We start from the raw sequence: 25,871 nt of genomic DNA on the forward strand, positions 1-25,871 counted from the left end.
CCACAGATGCAAACGAAGGCAGACAGAAGGGTCTTGGTGCTTAGTTTGGGACCACCACCATGACCTTGTTCTGTCAGGTCCTTACAGTTTCCACAGAGGCTGGACTTCGTGAACCTTCGGGGTGGAGCACAGGTGGGTTGGTTTCGCTGAGAGATGATCAGGGAATGTCCCACGAAAGGCTCTTGGCAGAACAACTCCGGTCAAGAAGGACCTTAAGAGTGTTCCGGAATTCTCACATGGAGCCTTCAGTCCCAAATCACCAAGCCGGGGTCGGGGGTGGGGGAGGGTTTCCCTGGCCGTCCAGTAGTTAAGAACCCCCTGTGCTCCAGTGCACCCGGCATGGGTTTGATACCTGGCCAGGGAACTAAGATCCCCATCCTGTGCCGTGGGGTGCGGGCGCAAAAGCAAATCACCAAGAGGGTTCCAGATGGCTGAGACTAAACCCAGGCTGTCTTGATGAGAGAAAGCCTGCTTTCAGGAGGATAGGTCCACATTTTGAAACGGCATCCTGCAGGGAATTCTCCCGTTTGTGTGTAAAACGCACAGAGCACGCGGTCGCCTTTCATCCTTGTGTAGAGGGAATCCTCTAAATTTCAGAGAGAGAGGAAACGGGTGAAGAAGGACAAAGACGTGATGGGGATCAAAACCCAGGTGTCTTGCCGTAGAGTGCCGCCCTCTCCGCGCCGCTGGCGCCGGCCCGGAGCCCTACCCGGGGCCAGGTGAGGGCTCTCCCCGCTTCCTGTCGCGGGGGCCGAGATGCCCGCCACCTGGGGCTTCTAGAAGGCTGAGGGGGGGAATCCCAGCTGCGGGGGCGGGACCCGAGCGCGCTGGCGATTGGCTCGGGACGGCGGGGGCGGTCAAGGCCGGGGGCGGACATGGGTGGGAAGAGCGCCGCCGCCCCGCGCGCCCCCGCTGCCGCGTCCCACCCGGGTGAGCACACGCGGGCGCCGAGCGCGGGGCCGCGCGCCCAACATGAACGCCAGCGGCCCGGGCTACCCGCTCGCCTCGCTCTACGTGGGCGATCTGCACCCGGACGTGACCGAGGCCATGCTCTACGAGAAGTTCTCGCCCGCTGGCCCCATCCTGTCCATCCGCGTGTGCCGCGACGTGGCCACGCGCCGCTCGTTGGGTTACGCCTACATCAACTTCCAGCAGCCCGCGGACGGTGAGCCCCCGAGGGAGAGGTGGAGCCGCGGGTGCGGGGGGTGGGGTGGTGGTGATGGACAGACAGACTGTATCCCAGCCACCAGCGCTCTTTCATCTCTGGCTACTCCCGCACCTTCCATTTTGCAGCCAGGAAAACTAAGATCCAGAGTTGCAGGAGAAGGGCCCTGAGATAGGAACTAGCAATTAGTGTGCCCGGAGATCAGCCCTGGGATTTCTTTGGAAGGAATGATGGTAAAGCTGAAACTCCAGTACTTTGGCCACCTCATGCGAAGAGTTGACTCACTGGAAAGGACTCTGATGCTGGGAGGGATTGGGGGCAGGAGGAGAGGGGGACGACAGAGGATGAGATGGCTGGATGGCATCAACTCGATGGACGTGAGTCTGGGTGAACTCCGGGAGTTGGTGATGGACAGGGAGGCCTGGCGTGCTGCGATTCATGGGGTCGCAAAGAGTGGGACACGACTGAGCAACTGAACTGAACTGACTGTTTCACTGGTGCTCCGTCTTCCGGAAGAGAGGTGATGCTGCTGAGTGAAAACAGCCAAGGGCTTTGGGGTCAGCCAGACCTGGGATTGGAAGGCCAGCAACGGTGCGATCTTGAGCAAATGAGTCATTCTGAGGTTCAGTTACCTGTCTGCAAAATGGGAGTGTCACCTGCCTTGTAGAGTGATTGGGAGAAAAGCAATGCACACCAGCCAGTGAGGAAGATGCCCCGGAAGGCACAGGTGATGGTGCGTGGGGCAGCTAGGAGTGCTCGGCCTCGGTCTGCGGCCTTTTCTGACAGCAGATCTCGAGGTCTGTCTGCATCAGGCACCTCCACTTTGGGGAACCCCAAAAAGCTGCCTCCCCTCTGGAGTCCACAGCCCATTTCTCAGAACTGATAGGATCGATCAGAGCTTGCCAGCTGGGTATGTCTTGACTTCTGTTCAGAGCCGAGAGGAGAAAAATTAAGAGCGCTGGGTTTTGTTGGAGCTCTGCCATGAGAGTGTGAGCTTGAGCAAGTCGTCACACTTGGCTCCTCTTTTTCTGTAAAATGGAACTAAGGCTTGTTCCCGAGGAGCATGGAGGGAATGGGGATTGTGTCTAGGAAGTAGTTCCAGTGTCATGTGGTACATTGTAAGCCCTCGGTAAGTGCAAATCTAAGAAAAATCCTGGTAACTATAGCATGTGTAAGGTAACTCTAGCAGGTGTGAGACTCTGGAGAAGTAACCAGAAGAGGCCTGTCCCAGCCAAGTCCACAAGGGGGCGCCTTTACTCTGAGGCTCCTGGGAGGCTGGGGAGGTTCCCGCCTCTGGGAGTTTGCTGGGGAGGTTTGGCTGGTTTCCCAGCAGGTGACTGAGTCGGATTCCAGGGAGATTTCCCCTCTGCTCTGCTTCACCCAGCCACTGCCTCTTGCTGTCTTCCGCCAAGTCCTGTACAACCTGATTTAATAGAATGGGAAATTGAGCTCCAGACAGGAGAAGGAGTTTACTCCTGGCTGTTTATGGCAGGACTAGATGGAAAACCCAGACTTCTCCAAACTTGTCCACTGAGTATTCCTCAGTTCCCCTCCATGCCTCTGAAACCTGAAGTGTCCCTGTAGCTGGGGACAACACGCCACCTGGCAGGACGATGGGCATATGCTGTTGTGCTTAGACATACTACTGTTTACCACATACCTATTTGAGCTAGGCACAAGGCGCTTTGCACAGGTTATTTAATTTTTAACACGAAAAAAAATGATTGATTTATTTATTTGGCTGCACCTGGTCTTTATTGCAACATGCGGGATCTCTTAGTTGCAGCATGCAAACTCTTAATTGCAGCATGTGGGATCTAGTTCCCTGACTAGGGGTGGAACTCGGGCCCCCTGCATTTGGGAACGTGGAGTCTTAGTCACTTGACCACCAGGGTAGTCCCACACCTTATTTAATTTTCAGTCTGTCTGACAAGCTGGAGGTGGGTGATATTCTCTCCCTTTGTTAGATGTAGAAAGTGTGTTAGTCAATCAGTTGTGTCCGATTCTTTATGACCCTGTGGGCTGTAGCCCACCGGGCTCTGTCCATGGAGTTCTCCAGGCAAGAATACTGGAGAGAGTTGCCATGCTCTTCTCCAGGGCATCTTTCCAACCCAGGGAATGAACCTGAGTCCCCTGTATTGCAGTGGATTCTTTACCCACTGAGCCACCAGGGAAGTCCTTGAGTAGTATAATCATCACCACTTCTTTCCAAGTGTAGAAATGGACTCAGAGATGTGATGTTCACTTTCCCGAAAGCCATCCTCTTTGGGATCAAATCTCAACTCTGCTGGCCAGCACCTCTGAGCTTCACTTTCCTCAAACTCCTGCCACCCTTGTCATAGGGACCCTTTTGATCATTTCCCCTTCTGAGCCTCAGTTTGTCTTTTTATAAAATGGGGGTAGAAACTCATGCTCATTTCACTATGATAAAAGAGTTGAAGGAGAGCCTACCTGGAAGCCACACACATGAATTCTATTTATTCTTCTTGAGCCTTCAAGCTCTTATCTCGAGTGAGACCCAGCCAGTGGCTCATTTATTGATCGGCTCAGCTCCCAATTAAGTTGTTGAGGGCTCAGGGAAAGAAAATGCCCTTAATTAGCTCCTTTCTCTCCTCCTGTCCAGCGGAGCGGGCACTGGACACCATGAACTTTGAGGTGATCAAAGGCCAGCCCATCCGCATCATGTGGTCCCAGCGAGACCCAGGACTTCGTAAGTCAGGTGTGGGCAACATCTTCATCAAGAACCTGGAGGACTCCATTGATAACAAGGCCTTGTACGACACCTTCTCCACCTTTGGGAACATCCTGTCTTGTAAGGTGGGTGTGCCTGTTGCAGCGGGGGGGCAGGTGGTTCTGGGTTAGACACCTGAATGATGGGAAAGGATTAGCAAGCAGCACCTCACTTTACACTTTACAAGGTCTTATCAGTAAAGTTCCAGGTTCAGCTAGCACCTGAATGATAGTCGTTCTCAGTTTTATCTTCACAGAACTATTTAGTGGTCACCTATGGATTGGCTAACTATTGCCGAATAACCACCTCAATATAGCAGGTGTCAATAGCAACCATTTATTTTGCTCATAATTCTGCCATTAGTGGTTTGGGCTGAGTTCAGCTGGGCAGTTCTTCTGCTCTTAGCTGGATCCTTTGTGTGCCCACTGAGAGCTGGATGGCTCTGCTTCTGGGAGTGAGTGGTTGTCAGTTGGACTGTCCTGGCTTTCCTTCCTGTGAGCTTTCATCCTCCAGCAGGCTCGCTCAGGCTGTTCTCATGGCAGTAGTAGGGTCTCAGCAGGTGGAGAGCGGAAGCTCGCCAGGCCTCTCGAGACCTAGACTTAGAACTAGCACTGTCATTTCATTGCGTTCTACTGGCCAAAGTAAGTCATGAGAACAACCCAAATTCAGAATGAGAGGGCAGGAGACATCACAGGACAGAACAGGTAGATGCAAGAAGGCCCTTAATCGGGGCCATGATGGCAGTGGACAGCATGTTAGTAGCATTTCTCTTATGATGGAATGGAAATTTCCTAAGAATAGGGATCTTGTTCACCACTGTCTCCCAGTCCCTAAATGGGATATGGAAACATAGTAGGTGCTCAATAAATATTTGTTGAACTAATGGCTGTATTATCATTTGGAAAGGAATGTGGGCATTTCTCTGACTTATAGTTGAGGGTCAAGGGGCCATACAGCTGGCTAGTCTGTCCTGACAGGCCTAACCCTGGGTGTTTTTGCCCTCTGATTTTATGAGGATGGTTGGTCAGTTACCTTGCAGCCTTTGGTATGTCCAGCCTTCTGGGGAGGTGGCCGGGGGAAGGGGGAGTGATGGCGCCCCTGTGTGTTAGAACTCTTCCTTGACTCCTACTGTGTGACAGGCACAGTCCTGAAGTTCTCAAGTGAGGACTTACCCTCTTTCTGTGAGTGAGGGGGTATTCTCGTGACTCAGAGGGGCACACAGACTGGAGGAGGTGCATTAGCTGCTAAAGGCGCTCCATGATGGAAAGAGCTGTTTCCTACCTCTGAGGATCAGTGGAAGGGGAAGTCGTAACTGTGTGCTAAGTTCCTACAATAAGAATAGCAGATTTTCCCAGTACTTTGCGTGTGCAGATCTTCTGCATATATGTCCTCATTGAATTTCCTACAGTGGCCTCTTAAGATGTAAATAGGAGGATCTCTGAGTTACCGTGGAGGGCAGAGAGGCTCAGAATTGGGATCACTTATTCCCAGTTATATGTTACGGGGGTGGGAAGTAAGTGGCTAAGCCAGGATCTGAAGCAGTGGGTTTGCCAGCTTAGTTGAAGCTAACTTAACAGGGATGAGTATGTCTGTCCTCATCATTGAGGGCTTGAGGCTCCCTTTGGGTCACTGAGGATTGGAACGAAAGCTCTGTGTGACTTGGGCAAGTCTTTGCAGGCCTAACGAAGCCCTGTTGGGGGCCTGGTTAGGTACAAAGCATTCAATGTGGTCCATTAGCCTGAGTGTTTGCCTTCATATTTTATGAGGATGGCTGGTCAGTTACCCTACCCAAGACCTTGGCATATCCAGGCTTCTGTGGAGATGGCGAGGGCAGGAGAGAGATTGGGAGTGATGGCACCCTCTGAGTTAGAACTCTGTCTTGCATGCTCTCAGCCTGTTGGGAGGAAATGGTGAGACTTTTAGCAACAGCAGGAAATTGAGCTCTGAGGGAGATGCATTGGGATCCAGGGAGACAAAGGCCCAGGAAGGACAGTGCCCTGAATGGCTGAGGAAAGGTTTGTGAGGCATGGTGGGACTCCCCTTGATCTGGAGCCAGGATCCCCAAGTGCAGACGTCAGCCAAGCCTACCAAGCAGAGAGGCAATGTAACATAGTTGGTTAGACCTTGGACTTTGGGACCAAGAGTCCTGGGTTCAGATCCTGCCTCTTCCACTTTCTGGCTGTATGGCCTTGGGCTGGTTGTTTAAGCTCTCCATACCTCAGTTTCCTCTAAAAGGGGACAATGACAAAATCTACCTCGTTAGGGTGGTGGTGAATGTATTGGTTGGCCAAAAGTTTCATTTGTGCATTTCCATAACATCTTACAGATCCCCTTGAATGAAATTTTTGGCCACCCAGTGTTAACTCAGGTAATTTTCACAACACAGGTAGCCCTTGAAAGAGTAGTGGACTTCCCATTAAGCATATGTCAAAGTGTTACTTGCTCTTTTGTGTCCAACTCTTTGCAACCCCATGGACTGTAGCCCACCAGGCTCCTCTTTCCATAGGATTTCCCAGGCAAGAATACTGGAGTGGGTTGCCATGCCCTCCTCCAGGAGATCTTCCCAACCCAGGGATTGAACTAGGCTCTTCTGCATTGCAGGCAGGCTCTTTACCGCTAAGCCAATGGGGAAGCCCATTAAGCATCTACAAGAATCAAATAATTATTTCTGCTGGCTGGCTGACCTTGGAGAAGTCATTTATTCCCATTTTCTCCAATCAGGCATTTGAGACTCAGAGGATAAGAATTGCCTGGGAGGGTTCTTATGACAAATATATCAGTATGGGATGCCCTTAGCAGGTGTTTGGCTCGGAGTGGGGCTCAGTCAGTGTGATTAAATATGAATGGCAGAGCTGGGCTTGAGTTGAACGTGGAGGGGCCCTACTTGGGGCTTGGAGGGGTGTGTGTTGGTTATGGATTTGGAAGCAGGACTTGTGCAGCGCCAATTGGAGAGCCTCAGTTGTCAGGTTGGTGTAGTTCTGTGGATTGTAGGAGCTGCTGGGGTTATTCCCAGAGAGACATGGTCACAGTTACATTTTAGAAAAAGTGTCACACAGGTCAGCCCAGAAAGAAACTGGGTTGGGAAACTGGGATGGTGGTCGAGGTAGAAAAGTGTCACTTTGCTGAGTGGGGGCAGTCCCCTCAGTGAGGGGAGCCAGGGACCCCATGACACAGTCACTAGGGGTCTTAGTGCAAATTCAGCCAGAGGAAGGGGGACTCTATGAACCCAAGATCTTTCCTGTTCTTGAGGTCTCTCCTAACTTGAGAGGGGAGCCTTACAGAATGGGAGTAGGATGTTTGTGGATCTTTTCAATATTTGAAACAAGTCTGCTGTTGAAATAACTAATTAGTAAATGTTTTTTGAAAATATTTATTTGGCTGCAATTTTTGTTGAAGCATATGAACTCTTAGTTGTGGCATATGGATAGGATCTAGTTCCTTGACCAGGGATCAAACCCAGGCCCCCTGCACTGGGAGCATAGAGTCTTAGCCACTGGACCACCAGGGAAGTCCCATTAATTGCTACAGTGTAAACAATGTGGAAAGAAAGAAAAAAGATTCTATCACTTTCAACTCTAGTTCCCCAAAATAGTAATTCTTAACAGTTTTGTGTGTCTGTTTAAAAATTTCTTTGCCAAGGTATGGAAGCAACCTAAGTGTCCATCAACAGATGAGTGGATAAAGATGATGTGGTTTATATATGCAATGGAATACTACTCAGCCATAAAAAAGAATGAAATTTTGCCACTTTGCAGGAATGTGGATAGATGTGGAAGGCATTATTCCAAGTGAAATAAGTCAGGAAAAAACAAATACTGTATGATATCATTTATATGTGGAATCTAAAAAATACAACAGATGAGTGAATATAATTAAAAAGAAGAAGCAGCCTCACAGATATAGAGAACAAACTAGTGCTTGCCAGTGGGGAGAGGAGGAGGGACAGAATAGAGGTGGGGGGGCGGTGGGAGGTACAAAGTGTTGGGTGTAGGCTTGCTCAGGGGTGTATTGTATAATACACAGAATATAACCAATATTTTGTAATCACTGTAAATGGAAAGTAACCTTTAAAAATTATATACAAATAAAAATATAGCCATCCCACACTTTCCCTCCTTTCTTTCCTTCCTTCTTTTATCTTTCCCCTCTCTGTCACTTTTCCATTCTTTCTCTCTCTCTTTGTCTCTCTCACTGTTCAAATGGTTTCCACTACATATGTATTTCTTGTGTTAGCAGAAACTTAAATGTTATAAAAAATGCCAAAAAAAAAATGTTCTCAAATGTGTAGATGCCCACTTGAATCCAAGTGGACTCAGTTTTTTCCCCGCAGGTAACAATATACCTTACAGGTAACTCTGCCAGCCATGAAATCTCTTCAACTATGCATACAGCAGACCAAGATGTGTTATTTACTTAACCAGTCTTCTCTCTTCTGTCTCTCTTTTTTTTTGGTCTGCCAATAAATAGTTTATTTAAAACAGATCAGCATTAATAAAATGTACAAATTAAATGTATAAATATTAGAAACAGTGTATCATCATTATTTTACTATATGCCAGTGACAGTGAAGTGAGGTGGTTCAAGTCTCAGTTTTGGTATTCACTAGCTGTACAACCTGGAGCAAGTTATGAAGCCTCTGTTTCATTTCATTTATCTGTAATAGGGGTTAATAACTTCTACCTCATAGTGTTATAACAGGGATGAAAGAAGTTAATTTCACACAAGCAGCATTTGGGACGCCAGTCTCCTCTTGATGGACACTTGGGTTGTTTCACGATGCAGCAAGGGAGGGCAAGTGACTTGAATCTAATCCTTTTATCCATCGCGTTAGGAAGATCATTGAAAGCTGGTCTGTGGTATAGACAAGACCTGTGTTCAATCTGAGGATTCTGTCCGTCTTTACTGTGTGATCTTAAGCAAACACATTGACCTCTCTGAGCTTTCATTTCCCATCTGTAAAATAGGGCTGTTGCGTGACATAGGGTTGTCTTGACAGGCAGGGAGCCAGCACTCAGATATTAGTCATTTATCACGATCGTCATTCTTTTCTACGGGAACCTCCTGCTGGACGCTCTGTGTCCTGTTTCCCTGTGGTGCAGGTGGTGTGTGATGAGCACGGCTCCCGCGGCTTTGGCTTTGTGCATTTTGAGACCCACGAGGCTGCGCAGAATGCCATCAGCACCATGAACGGAATGCTGCTGAATGACCGCAAAGTGTGAGTGAGGAGGTGGGGGGCGTGGGGTCAGGGCTAAAGGAGCAGAATCATGGTACCACCAGCCTGGGACCAGTCCTACTGCTGCCAGCTAACGGACACTGGACACGGAGCCGCTGTGGTCTTACTGGCAGTGGTACCTCACATGAGCTGCTCAATCTCCTGGGGACTCGCTTTCCTCAAGTAAAACATGGGGCTGCTGACATGTGTTGGACGGTGATTCTGAATAGTAAATGAGGAGATGCTTTGGAGATTCCAGCTAATGGCCAAGTCATCCATGGACTCAGTGATCTGTTTCTTTTTCCAGCCTTCTCAGTATGGCTGTGCACTTTATTAAACCTTCTGCATCCTGGGATTTGGAGACAGGAAGGAAGGTTGGCATACACTTAGCCTGCCACTTTCATATGTTTAAGTTTGGCGTCTTTCCCACTTTACAGATGGAAAATTGAGTCACAGGTGCTGGAAAGAATCTGCTCTGGTAATTCTCACTTAGTTCTGGTTTTTTTTTTTTGGCTGTGCCGAGTCTTAGTTGCAGCATATGGGATCTAGTTCCCTGACCAGGGATCAAACCCAGCCCCTTGCATTGGGAGTGTGGTGTCTTAGCCACTTGACCACAAGGGAATTCCGCCCTAATTCTGGTTCTGCTCATCAGATGCCCCAGCCCTAAGCCTGAGGCTGAGCAGTGGAGGAGACTTTGAGCTGGGAAATGCCCAGGGTCATTTTGTCCAGAGTTTCTCTCTCAGTAAACCTGAACTTGGGTGGGCTTTTCCTGAATCTCCAGAAGCGTGTTTCTATTTTTGGCAGGTTCAGTTTGCCTGTTTTCCTGTTACTCCGTTTCCTTCAATTTTTGTTGCCAGCTGTAACTATCTTGTGCTAAATATCTTATAGGTACCTCAAGTTTTTTTATCCTTTATTTGTTTTCCTTAATCTAGGATAGTTTCTTAGATTTTATGTTTATGTGGACTTGGAAATTACAATTTTTAAACTTCATATTACATTTAAATTATTTCAGGGCCCCCCACCCCCACTCTGCCACCTGCCCCAGCGACACTGGGATAAATTGCATCTGGTTCTCTCACAACCAGCGCACCCAATACATGTTAAATGAATAAGCAAATCCCTCTGATGTGAGTTTGATCCCCAGTTTATTGGAATGACCATTGAGGCTCAGAGAGGTTAGTAACTTGCCGGGGGTCACACAGCTTGGCAACTACCAAGTGAGGACTCAAGCCCTTTTCTGTGTGACTCCCAACTTTGTGCTCTTGTGTCTTGGGCACTCAGCTGCCTCATGTGCAATAGGATATCCAGTGCACTTGTCACAAGAGGAAAGTCATCTGAACCTTACTCTGGGACATAGAGTCTTGGCTGTTGGAGGTGGTTGGGTCTTGGAGTATTGTCCTGCCCAGTCCCCAGATGAGGAGTACAGAGGCCCTAAGGCCGGCGGCAATTTATTCAAGTGACCCAGGCCTGCTGGGCGGGCTGGAGCAGGAATGGGGGTGGTTGATGGCAGCCGTAGGCAGCTGCCTACCCTGTCGGTATGTCCACAGCTTCGTTGGCCACTTCAAGTCCCGACGGGAGCGGGAGGTGGAGCTGGGCGCTCGGGCCATGGAGTTCACCAACATCTACGTGAAGAACCTCCACGTGGACGTGGATGAGCAGCGCCTGCAGGACCTCTTCTCCCAGTTTGGTGGGCGAGTTTCCCAAGGGAGTTGAGGATCACTTCTACTCCCAGCTCAGGCTGTGGGGAGGGCCCCCTGGGGCTTCCAGAAGGCTTTGGGGGAGGGTGGGGGACATTTCGAGGCTTCCTTGACACCCCTTTGAGCCGAGTTGCCCTTCCCAGGGAAGATGCTGAGTGTCAAGGTGATGAGGGATGACAGTGGCCACTCCCGCGGCTTTGGCTTTGTCAACTTCGAGAAGCATGAGGAAGCCCAGAAGGTAGGAGCATCCCCATGGCCCTGTTTCATGGAGGAGGTGCGGAGCCAGGCCTGGGAACAAGGGAGATTAGGAGCAGAGGGCTCCAGCTGCCCATGGAGGAAAAAGTCCCTTCCCAGATTGGGTCCACAGGAGCCAGGGCCCTTCATGCCTGTGGTGAAGGCAGATAGCTTCTACCTCCTCTGGTTGCTTCCATACCCTGAGGTTAGCTGGCTTTTCACAGAATCTTACTACACGGGAGCTAGTAGGGGCCTTTGAGACAGCCATTGTTTTGGCCCTGCACATGGCATGTGGGATCTTAGTTCCCTGATCAGGGATCTAACCCTCACTCCCTGCAGTGGAAGCACTGAGTCTTAACCACTGGATCACCAGGGAAGTCCCAGCCATTACCCTCTTCTTGACTTGATGGTGGGATTGAGGCCAGGGAGGGGCAGTGCCATGTTATTCTTTGCTTCCAAGCCTTTGCAAAGTTTTCTCAAAACTTCCCCTCCCGTATTCTTTAGACCAGTGCTGTCCACTGGAAATATAACATGGGCCATGTGTGCAGTTCAAAACTGTCCAACAGCCACGCTAGCAAGGATAAAGACACTCCTGTAATTTTAATAATATATTTCGTTATTCAAATGATCACTTCAATGTGATATAACAGTGATACAATGGATTGTGATACAAAATTTGTATTGATAACACTGAAATTTTTACATTGCTTTTTTTGTACCAATTCTTTGAAATATGGTGCCTTTAGCACATGTCAGTTCAGATGCCATATTTCAAGTATTCAGGCGCTGCATGTGACAAGTGACTGCCATGTTGGACAGTATAACTGTAGATTATTGACAGGTCTCAGCTTATACTTTTCCCTCCTCAGGAAGCCACCTCTTCCTGTCCTCAATGCTTCTGATGAGGTGTCCCTCCTGTCTGTCTCCATCTTTAGCACAGATTCTCCTTCGATAGAACTGAGGGCAGGGACTGGGTCTTGTGTCACTGTTAAATCTCTAGTATCACTGGTAGGTAAATATATCCTGACCTAGGGAAAGGTTCAAGGTCACACAATGAGTAACAAAGGGTTAATGTCCTATTTTGCCTCCCACCATGAAGCTGGTTCCATGGCTGCTGCCTCATTAGCTCACTGGTCATGGAAGAGCTCAGCCTATGGTGGGATCCTGGGCCCATCTTGAGAGCAGCTGCTCCTCACTGAGCATGAACCACGGGCCAGGCACTGCCTGGTTTTTCATATGCTCTACTGTAATTATCAGGATCCAGTAAGTTGTAGCTAAGAAGACAGATCATTGGAGTTAGAACCAATTCTTTCTATGAAGTTTTGTCCTTAAGTAAAGGGCTCCTTTGAAAACTAAGTTTTTGTGTGCCCTTGAACAAGTCCCGTCCTTTATGTAGACTTTGATTGTCCCAACTATAAAATGATAGGTTGGAGTAGATGGATGAAGCTGGCAGGGGGAACAGTAGTCTCCAAGGTCTTAGGTAATGACCTGAGACTAATGTAGACAGTCAGTTCTTGGGGGCCCAGTGTTTTTACATATATTTACCTTCATCTGCATGTTTAGGTAGAGAAGCAAGTCATCATCATGTGAAAGTATTTACTAATGAACTGACCACTTAAAAATTCAGTTCCTTCCAAACATTTCTCCTCCCTAACACCAGTGTCTAATCCACATCTTTGAGTCAATACACATATGGGTCTGCCTTTTGCAGATTTTTGCAGATGAATTAATGCAGACTCAGTTCATTATGGGTTGCAGAAAGACATTGTACCTCTTACAGAAGGTGTAGGATTTCATGGAATCAAAACCACTGACAGTTTGGGATCTGGCAGGCTTAGGTCAGTTAACTGAAGAAAAATCAACAAGGGTTAAGAAGTCAATGCTTCTAATCTAAAGCCTTCATAGTTAGCAAAAAGGGTTCTCTTTGCTGTGAAACCCCAACATGAAGGCTGTGGATGATGGTATCACACCATTTTGAAAGAATGATGCTTGTTGCTTTGTTCAAGTGATCAGTGTGTAGTTATACTTGGAAGCTAAATATTGAGTATGGGAAACGTTGCAAATTAAAATTTCACCTTTCAAAGTAAAGCTCAAAGCAATTAAAAAAAAATATCTACAGTTTACTCTGAAATTTTGTCCCATGCTTTTTAAAAAAATGGATTCATTTTAAATGGCCTTGATCCTGCCTGGTACCAGTTACTCTCAGCTAACGAGGCTGGCCTGGCTTGCAGGTGGCGCCCCCTGGACCCAGGAGATGGGACTGGAGGCCAGGTTAAGGCCAAGGGCTCATGAGAGTGGTTACCAATGAGGTAACTGGCTGCCTCTTCTCTGCACAGGCTGTGGTGAACATGAACGGGAGGGAGGTAAGCGGGCGGCTGCTCTACGTGGGCCGGGCCCAGAAGCGGGTGGAGCGGCAGAATGAGCTGAAGCGCAGGTTCGAGCAGATGAAGCAGGACCGGCTGACCCGTTACCAGGTGAGGGTCAGGCTTCCTAGGGCAGCTGCTTCGATGTGACAGTGTGTGTGCCGCCCGGAATCTGGCTCCCACCCCCAGCAGTCCCACTTCCGGAAACTTGGCTTTGGGGATGGGGTGAGGGGGAAGGGGTTGCAGCTTCAAGGTGCTGGGCTGGCTGAGTGATGGGTGGGGTGCCGGGGCGCTGCCTGCTGGAACTGCAGGCTTGGTGGGTGGAGCCCTATAAGCCCCTCCTTCCATCCCAAGGCATTCTGGGACTTGGAGGGGAAGAGGCGTGTCTAGCAGGTATCCTTTTCCTTCTAGGGCGTGAACTTGTATGTGAAGAACCTGGATGACTCCATAGATGATGAGAAACTGAGGAAAGAGTTCTCTCCCTATGGAGTGATCACCAGTGCCAAGGTCAGGGCCCGGGGCTCCCACAGAGGATCCGTAGCCTTCCCTCCCATCTTCACTGGCCTTGAACACCCCACCCCCACCCTGCCTTGTGGCTTTCAGGGAGTTGGTGGTGCTATGCTGCTCCTGTTGGAGTGGGAACTGGGTCTGACCCCACTGAAGCTTGTTTATCTGCATCTTATCTGGACTGGAGGGGAAGAGGGTAGAAATATAGTCCCACTCACACAGCTGGACTTATTGGGGTTCACTGTAACCTAGGTTCATTCAACAAGCATTTATTGAGTGCCTACTGTATGCCAGATACCAGAAATTTATGCCTCGGAATTTCCATTGACTTCTGTTGTCTGGCCCTGGCCGGTGATATAACCTCTTTCTGGGCCTCAGTTTACCCATACGGAAAATGAAAGAGTTGGCCTACATCATTCTTTGCTCATTATTTATTGAGCACCTGCTGTGTGCTCAGCTCTCTTAGCATCAGAGATGTGATGTTGGCTCTGTGACCTTGAGCAGGTGTCTTTCTAGCCTCTTCTGTAAGATGAGGATGATGGGCTCCCTGGATGGTTCTGAACCCTGGCTTCTCATTAAAATCCCTTGGAGAACTCTAATGTAGACACCCAAGTTAGAGAACCTGAATGTAGATCTCTGGGCATCTTAATTTTAAAAGCTCCGCAGATTTTAAAAAATATTTATTTGGCTGTCTCAAATCTTAGTTGTGGCGTGTGGGTCTTTGTGGTGCACAGATTCTGTAGTTATGGCATGCAGGCTCAGTTGTGCAGTTGGCAGGCTTCGTTGCCCCAAGGAATGTAGAATCTTAGATCCCTGACCAAGAATCGAACCTGTGTCACTGGCATTGCAAGGTGGATTCTTAACCACTAGATCACCAGGGAAGTCCCTCCCCAGATTATTTTTAAAAAGAAAGACACAGTGATCATTCATTCCATACTTGAGCACCTGCTGTTTTGCCAGGCCCTGTGGGGAGCACACAGGAATAAGTCAGATGTAGTCCTTGCTCTTGAGTAGCTTATAGTCTTGTGGGGAAGTCAGATGCATCACTAACTCAAGTCAACTATACGGTGTGGTGGGGGTGAGGTCAGTATAGGAGTCAGAGTTGTGGTAGCTTAACAGAACAGGAAGGAGGACTTCCTGTAAGAAGTGGCAGTGGCAGCAGCATTTGCCTTGGCTGTGAAGAGGTAGGGAGCTGCAGGTGGGAATGAAGAACTTTCCAAACAGATCAGTGTGGGTGAGGGCCTTGGGACCTGCACACGTAGTGTGATAGTTGGGTTCTTAGGAAGTGGTCTAGAAGTTCTTTTGCCTGTTGAACCCTTTTTAAATGTTCTTCAGGGAACCTGGTATTTGGGGACAAGGTTCTAACAGTTTTTGAGTTAAGGACCTTTTCTCAAAAAAAAAAGTGATAGAAAGCTATGGGACATGTGAATTAAACACCAGTAACTCTGATTCAATTGAACAATTGGTAAGCTGATAAATTTGATTTGTATAAAGCTCTGGTCCCTCTTTCATGGCAAATGCATACTTTATATAGTATTGTGGTTGGAAGCTGGGATTTTAAAGTTAATCAGAACTAGGTCTAAATCCCAGTCCTAGCATTAACTAGTTATAGAGCCTGGAGGAAGCCATTTGGTTTACTTACTCATCTGTAAAATACGGGGGTCATACTACCTACTTTGAGAGGTGTCCTAAGAACTAAAAGGCCTGCAGGTGGAGCACCTGCCCTCCATAGGTAGTGAAATCATGACCTAATTGTTTACACATCTTTCATATAACTTCAGGAGGCTCACTGAACTCCTTGAGGAACTCTTGAATTGAAGGGAATTGTTAAAATCTGGGTTGCTTAGAGATGGGGCACACTGGGGTGATTATCTTGTTATAAAATGGGAATTTTATATAATCTTACATAGACTTATATAATTTATTTTCTATTTTATAAAATAGTGCTTGAAAATGAGATGATAGAGCTCTGCATAAGTATTCATCATATAATTTTCTCTCTTTTTAAAACTACCTAATAGGAGTTCTTATTAACTTGTTAAAACACTATTTTTGTGCCAAGAAAATTTGGCTGTCTGATAAAGCTTATGGACCCCTTCTGAAGATATTTTTAAATGCATGAAAGAAAATTCATAGGATTACAAAAAACAGCTGTATTGAAATATATTTGTTAAAATACTAAGGTGACAGCAGTAGGTACTTCTTTAGTAATGCCTCAAGCTATAAGATCTAAAAAAAACCAAATAAGATCTGGGGAAATTCCTTGGCTGTCCAGTGGTTAGGACTCTGCGCTGTCACTGCTGAGAGCCCAGGTTCAATCACTGGTCGGGGAGCCAAGATTCCCACAAGCCACGTGGCACGGCCAAAAGAAAAACAATTGTAAGACTTGTGAACTGGCAATGAGCCTAAAAGATCAAGGTCAGCAATAATTAATGTGATAGGAAAATATTCCTCTTGACGAAGTCTGCACAGCTAATGCTACTTTATTTTTTCTTTGCCTATATTCAGAATAGAAGGAAATGCTAATGTGAAAATACACCATTTTTTTCCCCATCGAAGTTCACAGACCCCTAGATTTCTATCCAGTGATCTTTCTGAGGGGATCTGTGAACGCTCAGGTCAAGGCCTTGTATGAATGGGTAGCAAAGTGCAGTTGAAAGTCACTGATGTTAGGGTGTGGGCTCTAATAGAGCAGATTTACAATGTTCTCAGCTCAGGTCCTCAAGGAGTCGGGCCAGTGTCTCAACCCTAAAAAAAAAAAAATCAGGAATCGTAAATGCAATATGGATTGAATCTTGGGAGAGAGAAATGTTAGAAAGGCCAGTGAAATCTGAATGAAATCTGTGGTTCAGGTAATAGCATTGTAGATAATAATTCATAGTATTGTCCCAATCAGTTGATATTGTAGTTTTGTCCCCATGTTTACATGGTACATTTGTCAAGCTAGGTGAAAGGTATGTATGTAAGTCTGTACTGTTTTTGCAGCTTTTCTATAAATCTGAAGTCCTTCCACAATAGAAAAGTTGTTTTTTTTTTTTAAATATCACCTTTATGACTGATATGAACCAGGTTGGAAAAGTGGCTTCTTTTTTCTTTTTAAATATGTATTTATTTGACTGCTCAAGGTCTTAGTTGTGGCATTCAGGATCTAGTTCCCTGACTAGGGATTGAACCTGGGCCCCTAGAATTGGGAGCACAGAGTCTTAGCCAGTGAACCAGCAGGGAAGTCCCAGAAAGGTTACTTTAATAGTTTGAAAAAAAAGACTAAGAACCTCTTCCTGAGATTTCCAAAGAACTTGGCTCATGCCTTGCCAAGGCAGTGGAGGTTTTCCAGCACTGTGCATTGGGTTTGAGTTGTGGCTAATGTGTGACCCGCTGGCTGGGTGACCGTGGACAAGTTATTCTTTTTTTTTTTCATAATAGGTTTTTGTTTCTATTGCAAAGAAAATCAACATGATAAAGCACCAAAAATACAATTCAAATTATTTTCGTGTTCAATACAAATCCCTTTAATGGAGTCTCTAGAAACTACAGCTCTTAAGAGCATCTTACTTTGTCCGTAATTCACAAATGAACTAAAGAACTATATGGGTAGTTTAATGAAACCCAGGGAGTAGTTGAAATACAGATTTTTCATCATAGTGACGCCCACCAAAAGGTTTAAGATAGTAGCCTTGCTGAGGAACCCTGCCCCTAAATTTTAACCTGTCCCAAACTATTGAACCACTTCATTATAGCCTTGCTGATGAAGGCAGAAATAGTAACAATTTAAAGCAGCTTTCCATCACTACTTAAGAAAATCTTTTTTAAAATATTTATTTATTTATTTGACTGTTTTGGGTCTTAGTTGCAGAGCGTGGGCTCTCTAGTTGTGGCTTCTGTGGTTGCAGCTCATGGGCTTAGTACCTCTGAGGCATGTGAGAATCTTAGTTCCCTGACCAGGGATTGAACCCACATCACCTGCATTGTGTGGTGGATTCTTTACCCACTGGACCACCAGGAAAGTCCCAGGAAAATCTTTAGGAGGAAAATTTAGAGGTCAAAATGAACTCTGAAATGCACCTATTCTCACTAACTCTGGGGAATGGTCTAGTAACTGAGGATCAGCCCCCAGGTAGCAGGTGAGCTGGTCTTGGACAAGTCATTCTGAGCCTCACTTCCATCACCTGTAAAGTGGGAGTGGCCATGCCTCCCCGCTCAGGTGGCTCTGCCTGTCAAATGAGAAGGCCTGTCAAGCATCTGGCATGCGGTGGGCCTCAGTAAATTTAAGGGTGAGAGGACCTCCATCAATTGCAACTTCTGGGTGCCCTCTGCACCAGGGCAGCCTCCTCCCCAGGGGAGGGAGGGGAGCTTGACCCCAGGATTCTTCCTTCTTCACCCCCAGCAGCCCTTGTCTTGTCTTGCTTTTAGGTGATGACAGAGGGTGGCCACAGCAAAGGGTTTGGCTTTGTGTGTTTTTCCTCTCCAGAAGAGGCGACCAAGGCCGTGACAGAGATGAACGGGCGCATCGTGGGCACCAAGCCACTGTACGTGGCGCTGGCCCAGCGCAAGGAAGAGCGGAAGGCCATCCTGACCAACCAGTACATGCAGCGCCTCTCCACCATGCGGGCCCTGGGTGGCCCCATCCTGGGCTCCTTCCAGCAGCCTGCCAGCTACTTCCTGCCCGCTGTGCCCCAGGTGACTGCCTGCCCACCCCCCTTCCGGGACGGCCAGGGAGAGCAGGCAGATCCCAGATTTGCAGGCAGAGAGGGATTCCCAGGGTGCTTCTGCTGGAAACTCACTCAGCAGGTGGCCGTGGTCACCCCATCTCTGAAAGGGGTAATAGTGTGTCCAACAGTGCTTCCTGATCTAGGAGAGATTTGTGAATATAGTGCAGAGAAAGACACTCTGTGGTCAAATACTGGGTTGGCCAAAAAGTTCATTAGGGTTTTTCCATGCTCTGTGATGGAAAAACCTGAACAAACTTTTTGGCCAACCCAATACATTGGGAAAAGATTGCATTAAGCCAGACAAGCCTAGATTTCTTTACCGTGTACCTTCTTCTACCCTACTATGCCAGCAGGCACCGTGACTTTCCCAAACTGGCAGGATTTACAGATTCTCCCAACTGAGGTGGTCATTTTTGAGGGCTGTCTGCTAACATCTCTCCTGATATCCTGAGGGGTCTTGTTTGGGGAAGGAGCTTGTGTAACCTGGAGGGGTGGGAAGATGTCTGTAGGAAGATGAATGGCTCAGAGAATGGGAACATTCCTTCCCCTTTGTGGTTACTTAAGCTGGCATGAGGGACAGTGGGATGTGTCACCATTTTATCCAGGTCACTGGGCTAGTACCACAGATCAGCAGAGCAAGGACTGAGCCTGAGATCTTGCCCTGAAGGGCTCAGGGCTAACGGACCTCCTGAGATGGGAAGCAGGAGCCTTCACCCCAACTTTCTGGGTATTTGCTGACCGGTCCCCTGAAAGGCAGACTGGCATTCCTGCAGTGGTGTCCTTGAGGGATGCAGTTGCTCACCTCTCCCCCTGCGCCCCCTGCTGCTGCCACCCCCCTTCACTCTAGGTCTTTCTCTCCTACACAGCCTCCAGCTCAGGCTCCCTACTATGGCTCTGGCCCACCCATCCAGCCTGCCCCCAGGTGGACGGCCCAGCCACCCAGACCGTCATGTGAGTGACCCAGCCCCTCCCCCTCGTGCCCCACCCCCGGGGGGGCAGCATGTGTTAAAGATGTGGACTTGGGGGTCAAGCCTGGCTCTGCTGCTTCCTAATCATTTGGGTGGGTGACGTCTCCCCTCTGAGCCTTGGTTTCCTCTTGTGAACATGAGCCTGAGTGAGATGAGTGTAAAACACCAAGGACAGGGCTGTGTGTGTGTAGAAGACACGCACACAGGAGCTGTTACCTTCAGTGAGCTCCAAAGGCTCTCTGGACTGGTGGTGGTGAAAGTTCCTGCAAAGCTGAGAAAACGAAACTCCACTGGCAGTACTGTTGAGGATGGTCCTTCTCTTCAGAGGGAAGTTCACCCTGACCTGAAGCTGACTTTGGGGGGCCAGGGTGTGTGGTCCTGATACCTATGCCTCTTGGGGTCCCGGGTAGACAGAAGTCGGGTTGGCTTTGTAATTGCAGATTTCCATCCCCCTCCCCTGGAGGTCTGGGTCTCCGGTGAATTCCCTCCCTCCTTTGTCTGCCATTCATGTTCACCTTGCCACCCGCTTCCTCACCTTGGAACTGTCAGGGTGCAGTGTGTCCCTCTGATTTTCCCCCTCCACTAAACTTTCTCCATGTTCCCCGTGCCACAAGCCGCTTACCCACCCGGGGCCTCGGTGGTCCGGCCAGCAGCCATGTCTCGGCGCCCCTTGACCCCCGTTGGAAGCTCCAGGCAGGTCTCCACCCACGTGCCACACCTGGTGCCCCACACCCAGCGAGTGGGTGAGTGTGGGCAGGGCCAAGAGGAACCGAATGGAGGGCAGGTGGGGGGGCAAGGGCTTGCTGCTGGGGTTGATGCTGGTGGGGAGTCAGAACCGGCCTCCACGGTGACCCTGCCGCTGGCCCCCTTGGAGGGCAGTGCTGGCACTGGAGACCTTGCACAGTAGTCAGTGGTAGTCAGCATGGGCTTCGGGGTCCTACAGACCTAGTTCTGGGGCTGACTCACTCTGATCTTGCCTGCTGCTGTACCTTGTATCCTCTTCCCTAAAATCCCGGTGAAAACAGTATGCCTGCTGTGTTATGTGAGTGAATGCAGTCATATCTGCAGGGGCTCAGCACCAGATCTGAATCTTAAGTACCTCAGCAGCTGTGAACAGGGGCATAGGTGCTGGCTATAAGGCCAGCATCTGTTCCTTCACCTGGCAGATGTTTGCACATCTGTGTGTTGACCCTTTACGCCGTTTAGGGAATTCAGTGTGAATGCTGGTTTTGAGCTGTTAGGCTTTTGAGTTGCTGTTGGGCCTTATCATCCCTACTTATTTCTTCCAGCCAACATTGGTACCCAGACCACAGGACCCAGTATGACGGGATGCTCTACCCCTAGCAGGCCTCTCCTGACACACACATACTCCACGCCAGCACACCGCACTGACAGGGTGAGGCTGGCCCAGCTGCCCTCTTAGTTTGGGCTCCAGGGGTGCCTGGCTCAGAACCTCCTCTAAGGTGTTGCTGGTCTCTGGGCCTTGGTTTTCTTTCTTTTCTTGGCTTGTAAAGTTTCATTTATTAATGTGTACCATCAGAAGAGATATTCCACCCTCCCCCCCCCCCCCCGCATCCCACCCTTACTAACAGAAAGGGAAAAAAGGCTAGGATCACATTTTTTTTGTTCATCACAAGCTGCTTTGCCTGGGTTATTACCAGAATTAACTTGGGTTTCCTTAGTATTTACGTGGTGAGCAGCGAGAATGTGATCAGTCTGCAGAACGGAACTGAAAACATCTTCTGTAATTAAAAGACTGTGTGTTTATCTCCCTGCCCCCTAAAAAAGTCTCCAAGTCAGCATTTTCATATCCTGTCTAGAATTTCTGTGTATATACTTCAAAGTATTTCCTGCAGAATGAACAAAAGTAGGCTTTAGAGAGCAAAACTATTTTAAAGTTACCAAGATGTGAAAAGTGAAAGTTGAGTCTGACTCTCTGCAGTGACATGGACTATATTCCCCAGGGTCCTCTGTCCATGGAATTCTCCAGGCAAGAATACTGGAGTGGGTTTCCCTTTTCTCCTGGGGATCTTCCTGACCCACAGATCAAACCCAGGTCTCCCACATTGCAGTCAGATTCTTTACCAGGGAAAGCCCACCAAGAATGGGTCAGAAATCATGCTGGGGACGAAGCCATAAAGCTACCTGATTAAAAAGTGCCTGTCTGGCACCAGTGGTCAGTAGTACGTAGCTTCACTTGGCCACATGCATTGGTTCCTGGCACCACAGAACACATCTGTATTAGAACGTCACTTTGTCTTCTAGTCCACCGTGCCCGCCCCCCGCCCCCGATTGTCTGTATCTTGCCCCCTGCTCCCCCTCCTCCAGAGACTTCCTTGGAGGCCTGTGCTCACCCGCTGGGGGTAGCTTTGCCCACCTGTGTGGTTAAGGGATGTGTCCTCGTGCCATGTGCAGGTCCAGGAGCCCGCTGTGCACGTCCCCGGACAGGAGCCCCTGACCGCGTCCATGCTGGCTGCAGCACCGCTGCACGAGCAGAAGCAGATGATCGGTGAGTGGCTGTTTCCCCTACCCTGGAGCAGGAGGGGGGTGCACCACCAGCTGACTCACCAGCTGGAGGTCAGATGTGGAGACCAGGTCCCCAGCCTCAAGCTGACCCACCTGCTGGGTGACCTTGTCCAAAGTGCCTTTACTTCCCAGGCTCCTGTTCATCTTCAAACACTGGTCAGACCAGGCAGTCCGAGATTTCTTCCAGCCTCGCTGTTCAGTGACTTTGACTCCGGCTGGGAGAAACCCCAGATGTGGGGAGATGGGTGAGGGGAGCTCGAGGGGGTAGGAGGAGGAGCAGGAGGGTAGGGTCTTGGGTTTCTGCCAGCAGATGCCTGTAGGGTGGGTGCTGTGGTTCCACACACCCCTCCTGTCGGGAAGAGGCTGTCACCACGTTTCATCAGTCACCCAGCGCCCACTGCTGGGAGGCAGGATATAAACATGCACTGGGGAAATACACGGTCCCCCACACCTGAACTCCTGCGCACGCATCTCCTTCCCGGTGTCTGGCAGGCCCTGCTGAAGGGTTAGGGTTAGGGTTAATTAAAAGAATGAATGAATGAACGAGCTCGCCATGGTCTCCAGGCTCTCTTCACCAAGACCTCCAGGCTCTTCTCTGAAGGCCCCCAATGCCGTCAGCCCATCGTTTACCCAGCTCACTGGGGCTTCTGTCACTTTCCTACCCACCCCTCAAAGAAAAACTGTAAATGGGCTTCATGGAGGGGGAAGGCTCTGTGGGCAGTGCCCTGGAGACTCCTTCACTCTCCTCGTGGGAGAAGCCCTCCCGCCCCCACTAATGGCACCTAGCGCCCTGTTCTGGCTACACCCTCCACGCATCGCCACCAGCACGAGGCCCCATCCCTGGAAGTGCCCGCTGGTGGAAGGTGAATTTATCTTGTGTGTTTGGCTCCACCATCCCTCCAAAAAATCAAGTTCCACATTATTGTATCCTGTCTAGAATTCCATGTGATCCTTCAAATGACTTCTTGCCCAATGAACAAGAGTAGTTTGGTTTTTTTCCCTGCCATACCATGAGGCATGTGAGATCTTAGTGCCCCGAGCAGGGATCAAACCCTGCCCCCTGCATTGGAAGCACAGAGTCTTAACCACTGGAGTGCAAGGGAAATCCAGCAAGAGTAGTCTTTAAACTGCAATCAAGGCTGTGCCAGATCACCTATGCAGTATAACGTATAATGTCAAATTTGATTCTTCAAACCAGCCTCCAAGGTGGGGCTTGCTGTGCTCACTTTACACTTGGGGAAGAGGCTCCTAAGAAGGTTCAGTGACACACCTGGAGGAAGCCGTCCTGGGGCGGAAACCTGAAATGCCTCTCTGTTCAGTTCCACGATATACACCGCCCCCCTCCCGCCCCCTGCCCCAGGGATGCCCGGCTTTCCACCAGGTCTGTGCCTAAGCCTCAGAGGCTGTTCTATACAGGTGAGCGTCTCTTCCCCCTTGTCTACAACGTCCACGCCCACTTGGCCGGCAAGATCACGGGCATGCTGCTGGAGATTGACAACTCGGAGCTGCTGCTCATGCTGGAGTCCCCAGAGTCCCTCAACGCCAAGGTGGGCTGGAGCCTGGGGGCAGTGGGGAGGCCTGAGGGTGGAGGAGGGTTACGGAGCCAGGCGTCTGCTGCTGGGACAGAGGAGGTGGGTTTTCTTGCTAATATCTGCTGGAGGTAGGGGTTGGGGAGAGCCTGGTAAAGGGCCTGCGGCTTCAGCCCCTCCCATTCTCTGCAGCTCCGTAGGCAGGACTGTGTAACAGGAAGCTGTGTTCTGACCCAGCCTAGGGGAAGGATTCCCCCGCTCTCTGGCTAGGGTAGAAGGTGGCCGTGGGGGGTTTCTGTCATGGGAGCTGGTGAGCAGTCAGATGGCAGCTCTGCAGCAATGCTGGGGAGGTGGGGGCTGGAGGCGGGGGAGGAGAGGCTGTCTCAGGACCCTGCTGGGGCTGCTGCACTAACCCCCACCCCCACCCCGCCATGTACCCTACAGGTAGAAGAGGCTCTGGCAGTGCTGCAGGCCCACCAGGCCACGGAGCACATGCAAGGAGTGAACCTGTGCTGAGACCAGGTGGGTGGGAGGGGGCGGGAGAAGGGTGAGCTGAGCCCAGAAGCTCTAAGGAACAGGGCAGGGACATGCAGACTCCCTGAGAACCCTGTGGTGTCACTGGCTTATCTCGGAGATAACCCGAGGAGGCGTTCAGGGGAAGTAGTGAGGATGAGAGGCGAGGAGGACAGACTGTGATGGGAACTGGTGTGGACTCTGGTGCCCAGTGGAGGGGTGGTTCTCTCACTGGCTGCCCACCGTGGGGCCCAGCTCAGAACAGGCTGGCCTTGTCCTGGGGCCCGCCTGGTGGTGCTTGGGCTAGTCTGCATCCTTACTTTAAGACTGCCGTGCTTGTTTTACAAACATCTTATCTTTTCATCCCCAGAAAATGGAATCCTCACTCCCTTGGCCGAGAAACAGTGTTTCCTGCTCTTGTCTCTAAGGCCCTGTGAGCCGCGACTTCCCAATTGGGGTGTATCTGTACTTGGGCTTTTTGTGGAGTGGAAGGCTGGTCACCCGGCCAACCTCTTGCCTGTTGCTTTATGTATTAAAAGTGCTGCAAACTTCACCTTGTCTCTCAGGAAGCCTTGTGTCAGGGAGGTGGGCAGGGCAGAGGGTAGCCTTGGTTGGTGGGGCTCTGGCTGTAGGGAACAGAAGCCTAGACGTGTGGTGATGTACACAGAGCGCCTGCCAACTGTGCACCTGACAGCAGAGGTGCCAGGGACTGAGCCGGGCCACCTGCCGACGGTGCTTCGGGGTGCTGACAGTTACCACAGGGCACTGGAGCGCCACACGTGGGACATGCCTGGGGGTTCTGGACGCCTGGCTTGAGCAGCCTGCAGGGCGGAACACTCTGGAAGCACCAGCTGCTTCTTTGCTCTGGGCTGGCTGGTTAAGGGGCTGCGTGGCAACTCTACTCCTGGAGAAAGGCCTCAGGGTGCCCTCCCAGGCTGTTGGTTGATGCTGCTGTAATGTTTATGCTCCAATGTTTTCATGAGGAAATCAAGATACTTGACTTCTATGAGGACCTCGAGAAGGGAAAGTCACTTGTGACCAGATGTTACCACCGAGCCTGCCTAAAATTAGGCGAAGAGTCAGGCCCGCTTAAGAGGCAGGGAGAAAAGGGGGGTGCAGCTTCCCGATTTGAAATGGTCCCTGGGCCAGGCCCACAGAGTTGCTGTGACTCAAATCCGCTTCAGCCTGGAAGTCTGGCTGCTCTGTCCTCGGAGAGGATGGAACCCTTTCCTAAGAGCTGAGTATTGCCCAGCACTGAGCATGATGGGGGAGCAGGCAATAGACTCTGTCTGCTCAGCTTTATGGAGTCAAAATGTCTCCATTAAGATGAAAATGATTTAACTGAAGACAGTAAGACAAGTCCAGGAACACGGGCTTTGTTCAGGCTGATCCTCAGGCGCTCCCAGCCTCACCCACACCACATTTTGTGAGGCTGAGAAGCACTGCTGGCCGATCCTCCCAGCCAAGGCCTTCACCAATGCCATTCGCCTGCCTGGGGGGGCTCTTCCCTCCCCTCTTCACCCACTGACCCTCCCCACCCCCATGTTAGAACTCAATTCAAACCTGACTTCCTCAGGGACCCCTTTTTTCCCACAGGGTCAAATCTCCCTAGTTGGAGGGGAAAATGTGACTGCTTGTTTGCAACACTAAAGCCGCTGTGGTTTCACTCACTGTGTGTCCGATGGGACTGGTCAGCTTTCTGAGCGCAGGGATCCTG

General features: G+C 49.8%; 1 protein-coding gene across 2 annotated transcripts; it reads left to right on the forward strand.

Moving 5' to 3' along the window:
• Nucleotides 1-918: 918 nt before the first annotated feature.
• On the forward strand, nucleotides 919-24,707 carry PABPC1L (poly(A) binding protein cytoplasmic 1 like). 2 transcript variants are annotated; one of them, XM_070801739.1, is made up of 15 exons: nucleotides 920-1,165; nucleotides 3,789-3,982; nucleotides 8,996-9,111; nucleotides 10,656-10,795; nucleotides 10,949-11,043; nucleotides 13,376-13,513; nucleotides 13,814-13,909; nucleotides 18,320-18,586; nucleotides 19,485-19,569; nucleotides 20,201-20,329; nucleotides 20,876-20,982; nucleotides 22,002-22,095; nucleotides 23,529-23,659; nucleotides 24,086-24,163; nucleotides 24,525-24,707. In XM_070801739.1, the coding sequence occupies exons 1-14, from the start codon at nucleotides 973-975 to the stop codon at nucleotides 24,155-24,157; spliced, it is 1,857 nt and encodes a 618-aa protein (XP_070657840.1). In that variant the 5' UTR covers nucleotides 920-972; the 3' UTR covers nucleotides 24,158-24,163; nucleotides 24,525-24,707. The 2 variants fall into 2 exon arrangements, 1 of the variants encoding a protein (XP_070657840.1); XR_011570235.1 differs by lacking the exons at nucleotides 20,201-20,329; nucleotides 20,876-20,982; nucleotides 22,002-22,095; ... (1 more) ...; nucleotides 24,086-24,163; nucleotides 24,525-24,707 and having other exon boundaries at nucleotides 919-1,165; nucleotides 18,378-18,586; nucleotides 19,485-20,185.
• Nucleotides 24,708-25,871: the final 1,164 nt, after the last annotated feature.

The sequence above is a fragment of the Bos indicus genome, chromosome 13 (assembly GCF_029378745.1).
Source record: "Bos indicus isolate NIAB-ARS_2022 breed Sahiwal x Tharparkar chromosome 13, NIAB-ARS_B.indTharparkar_mat_pri_1.0, whole genome shotgun sequence".
Lineage (NCBI taxonomy): Eukaryota > Metazoa > Chordata > Mammalia > Artiodactyla > Bovidae > Bos > Bos indicus.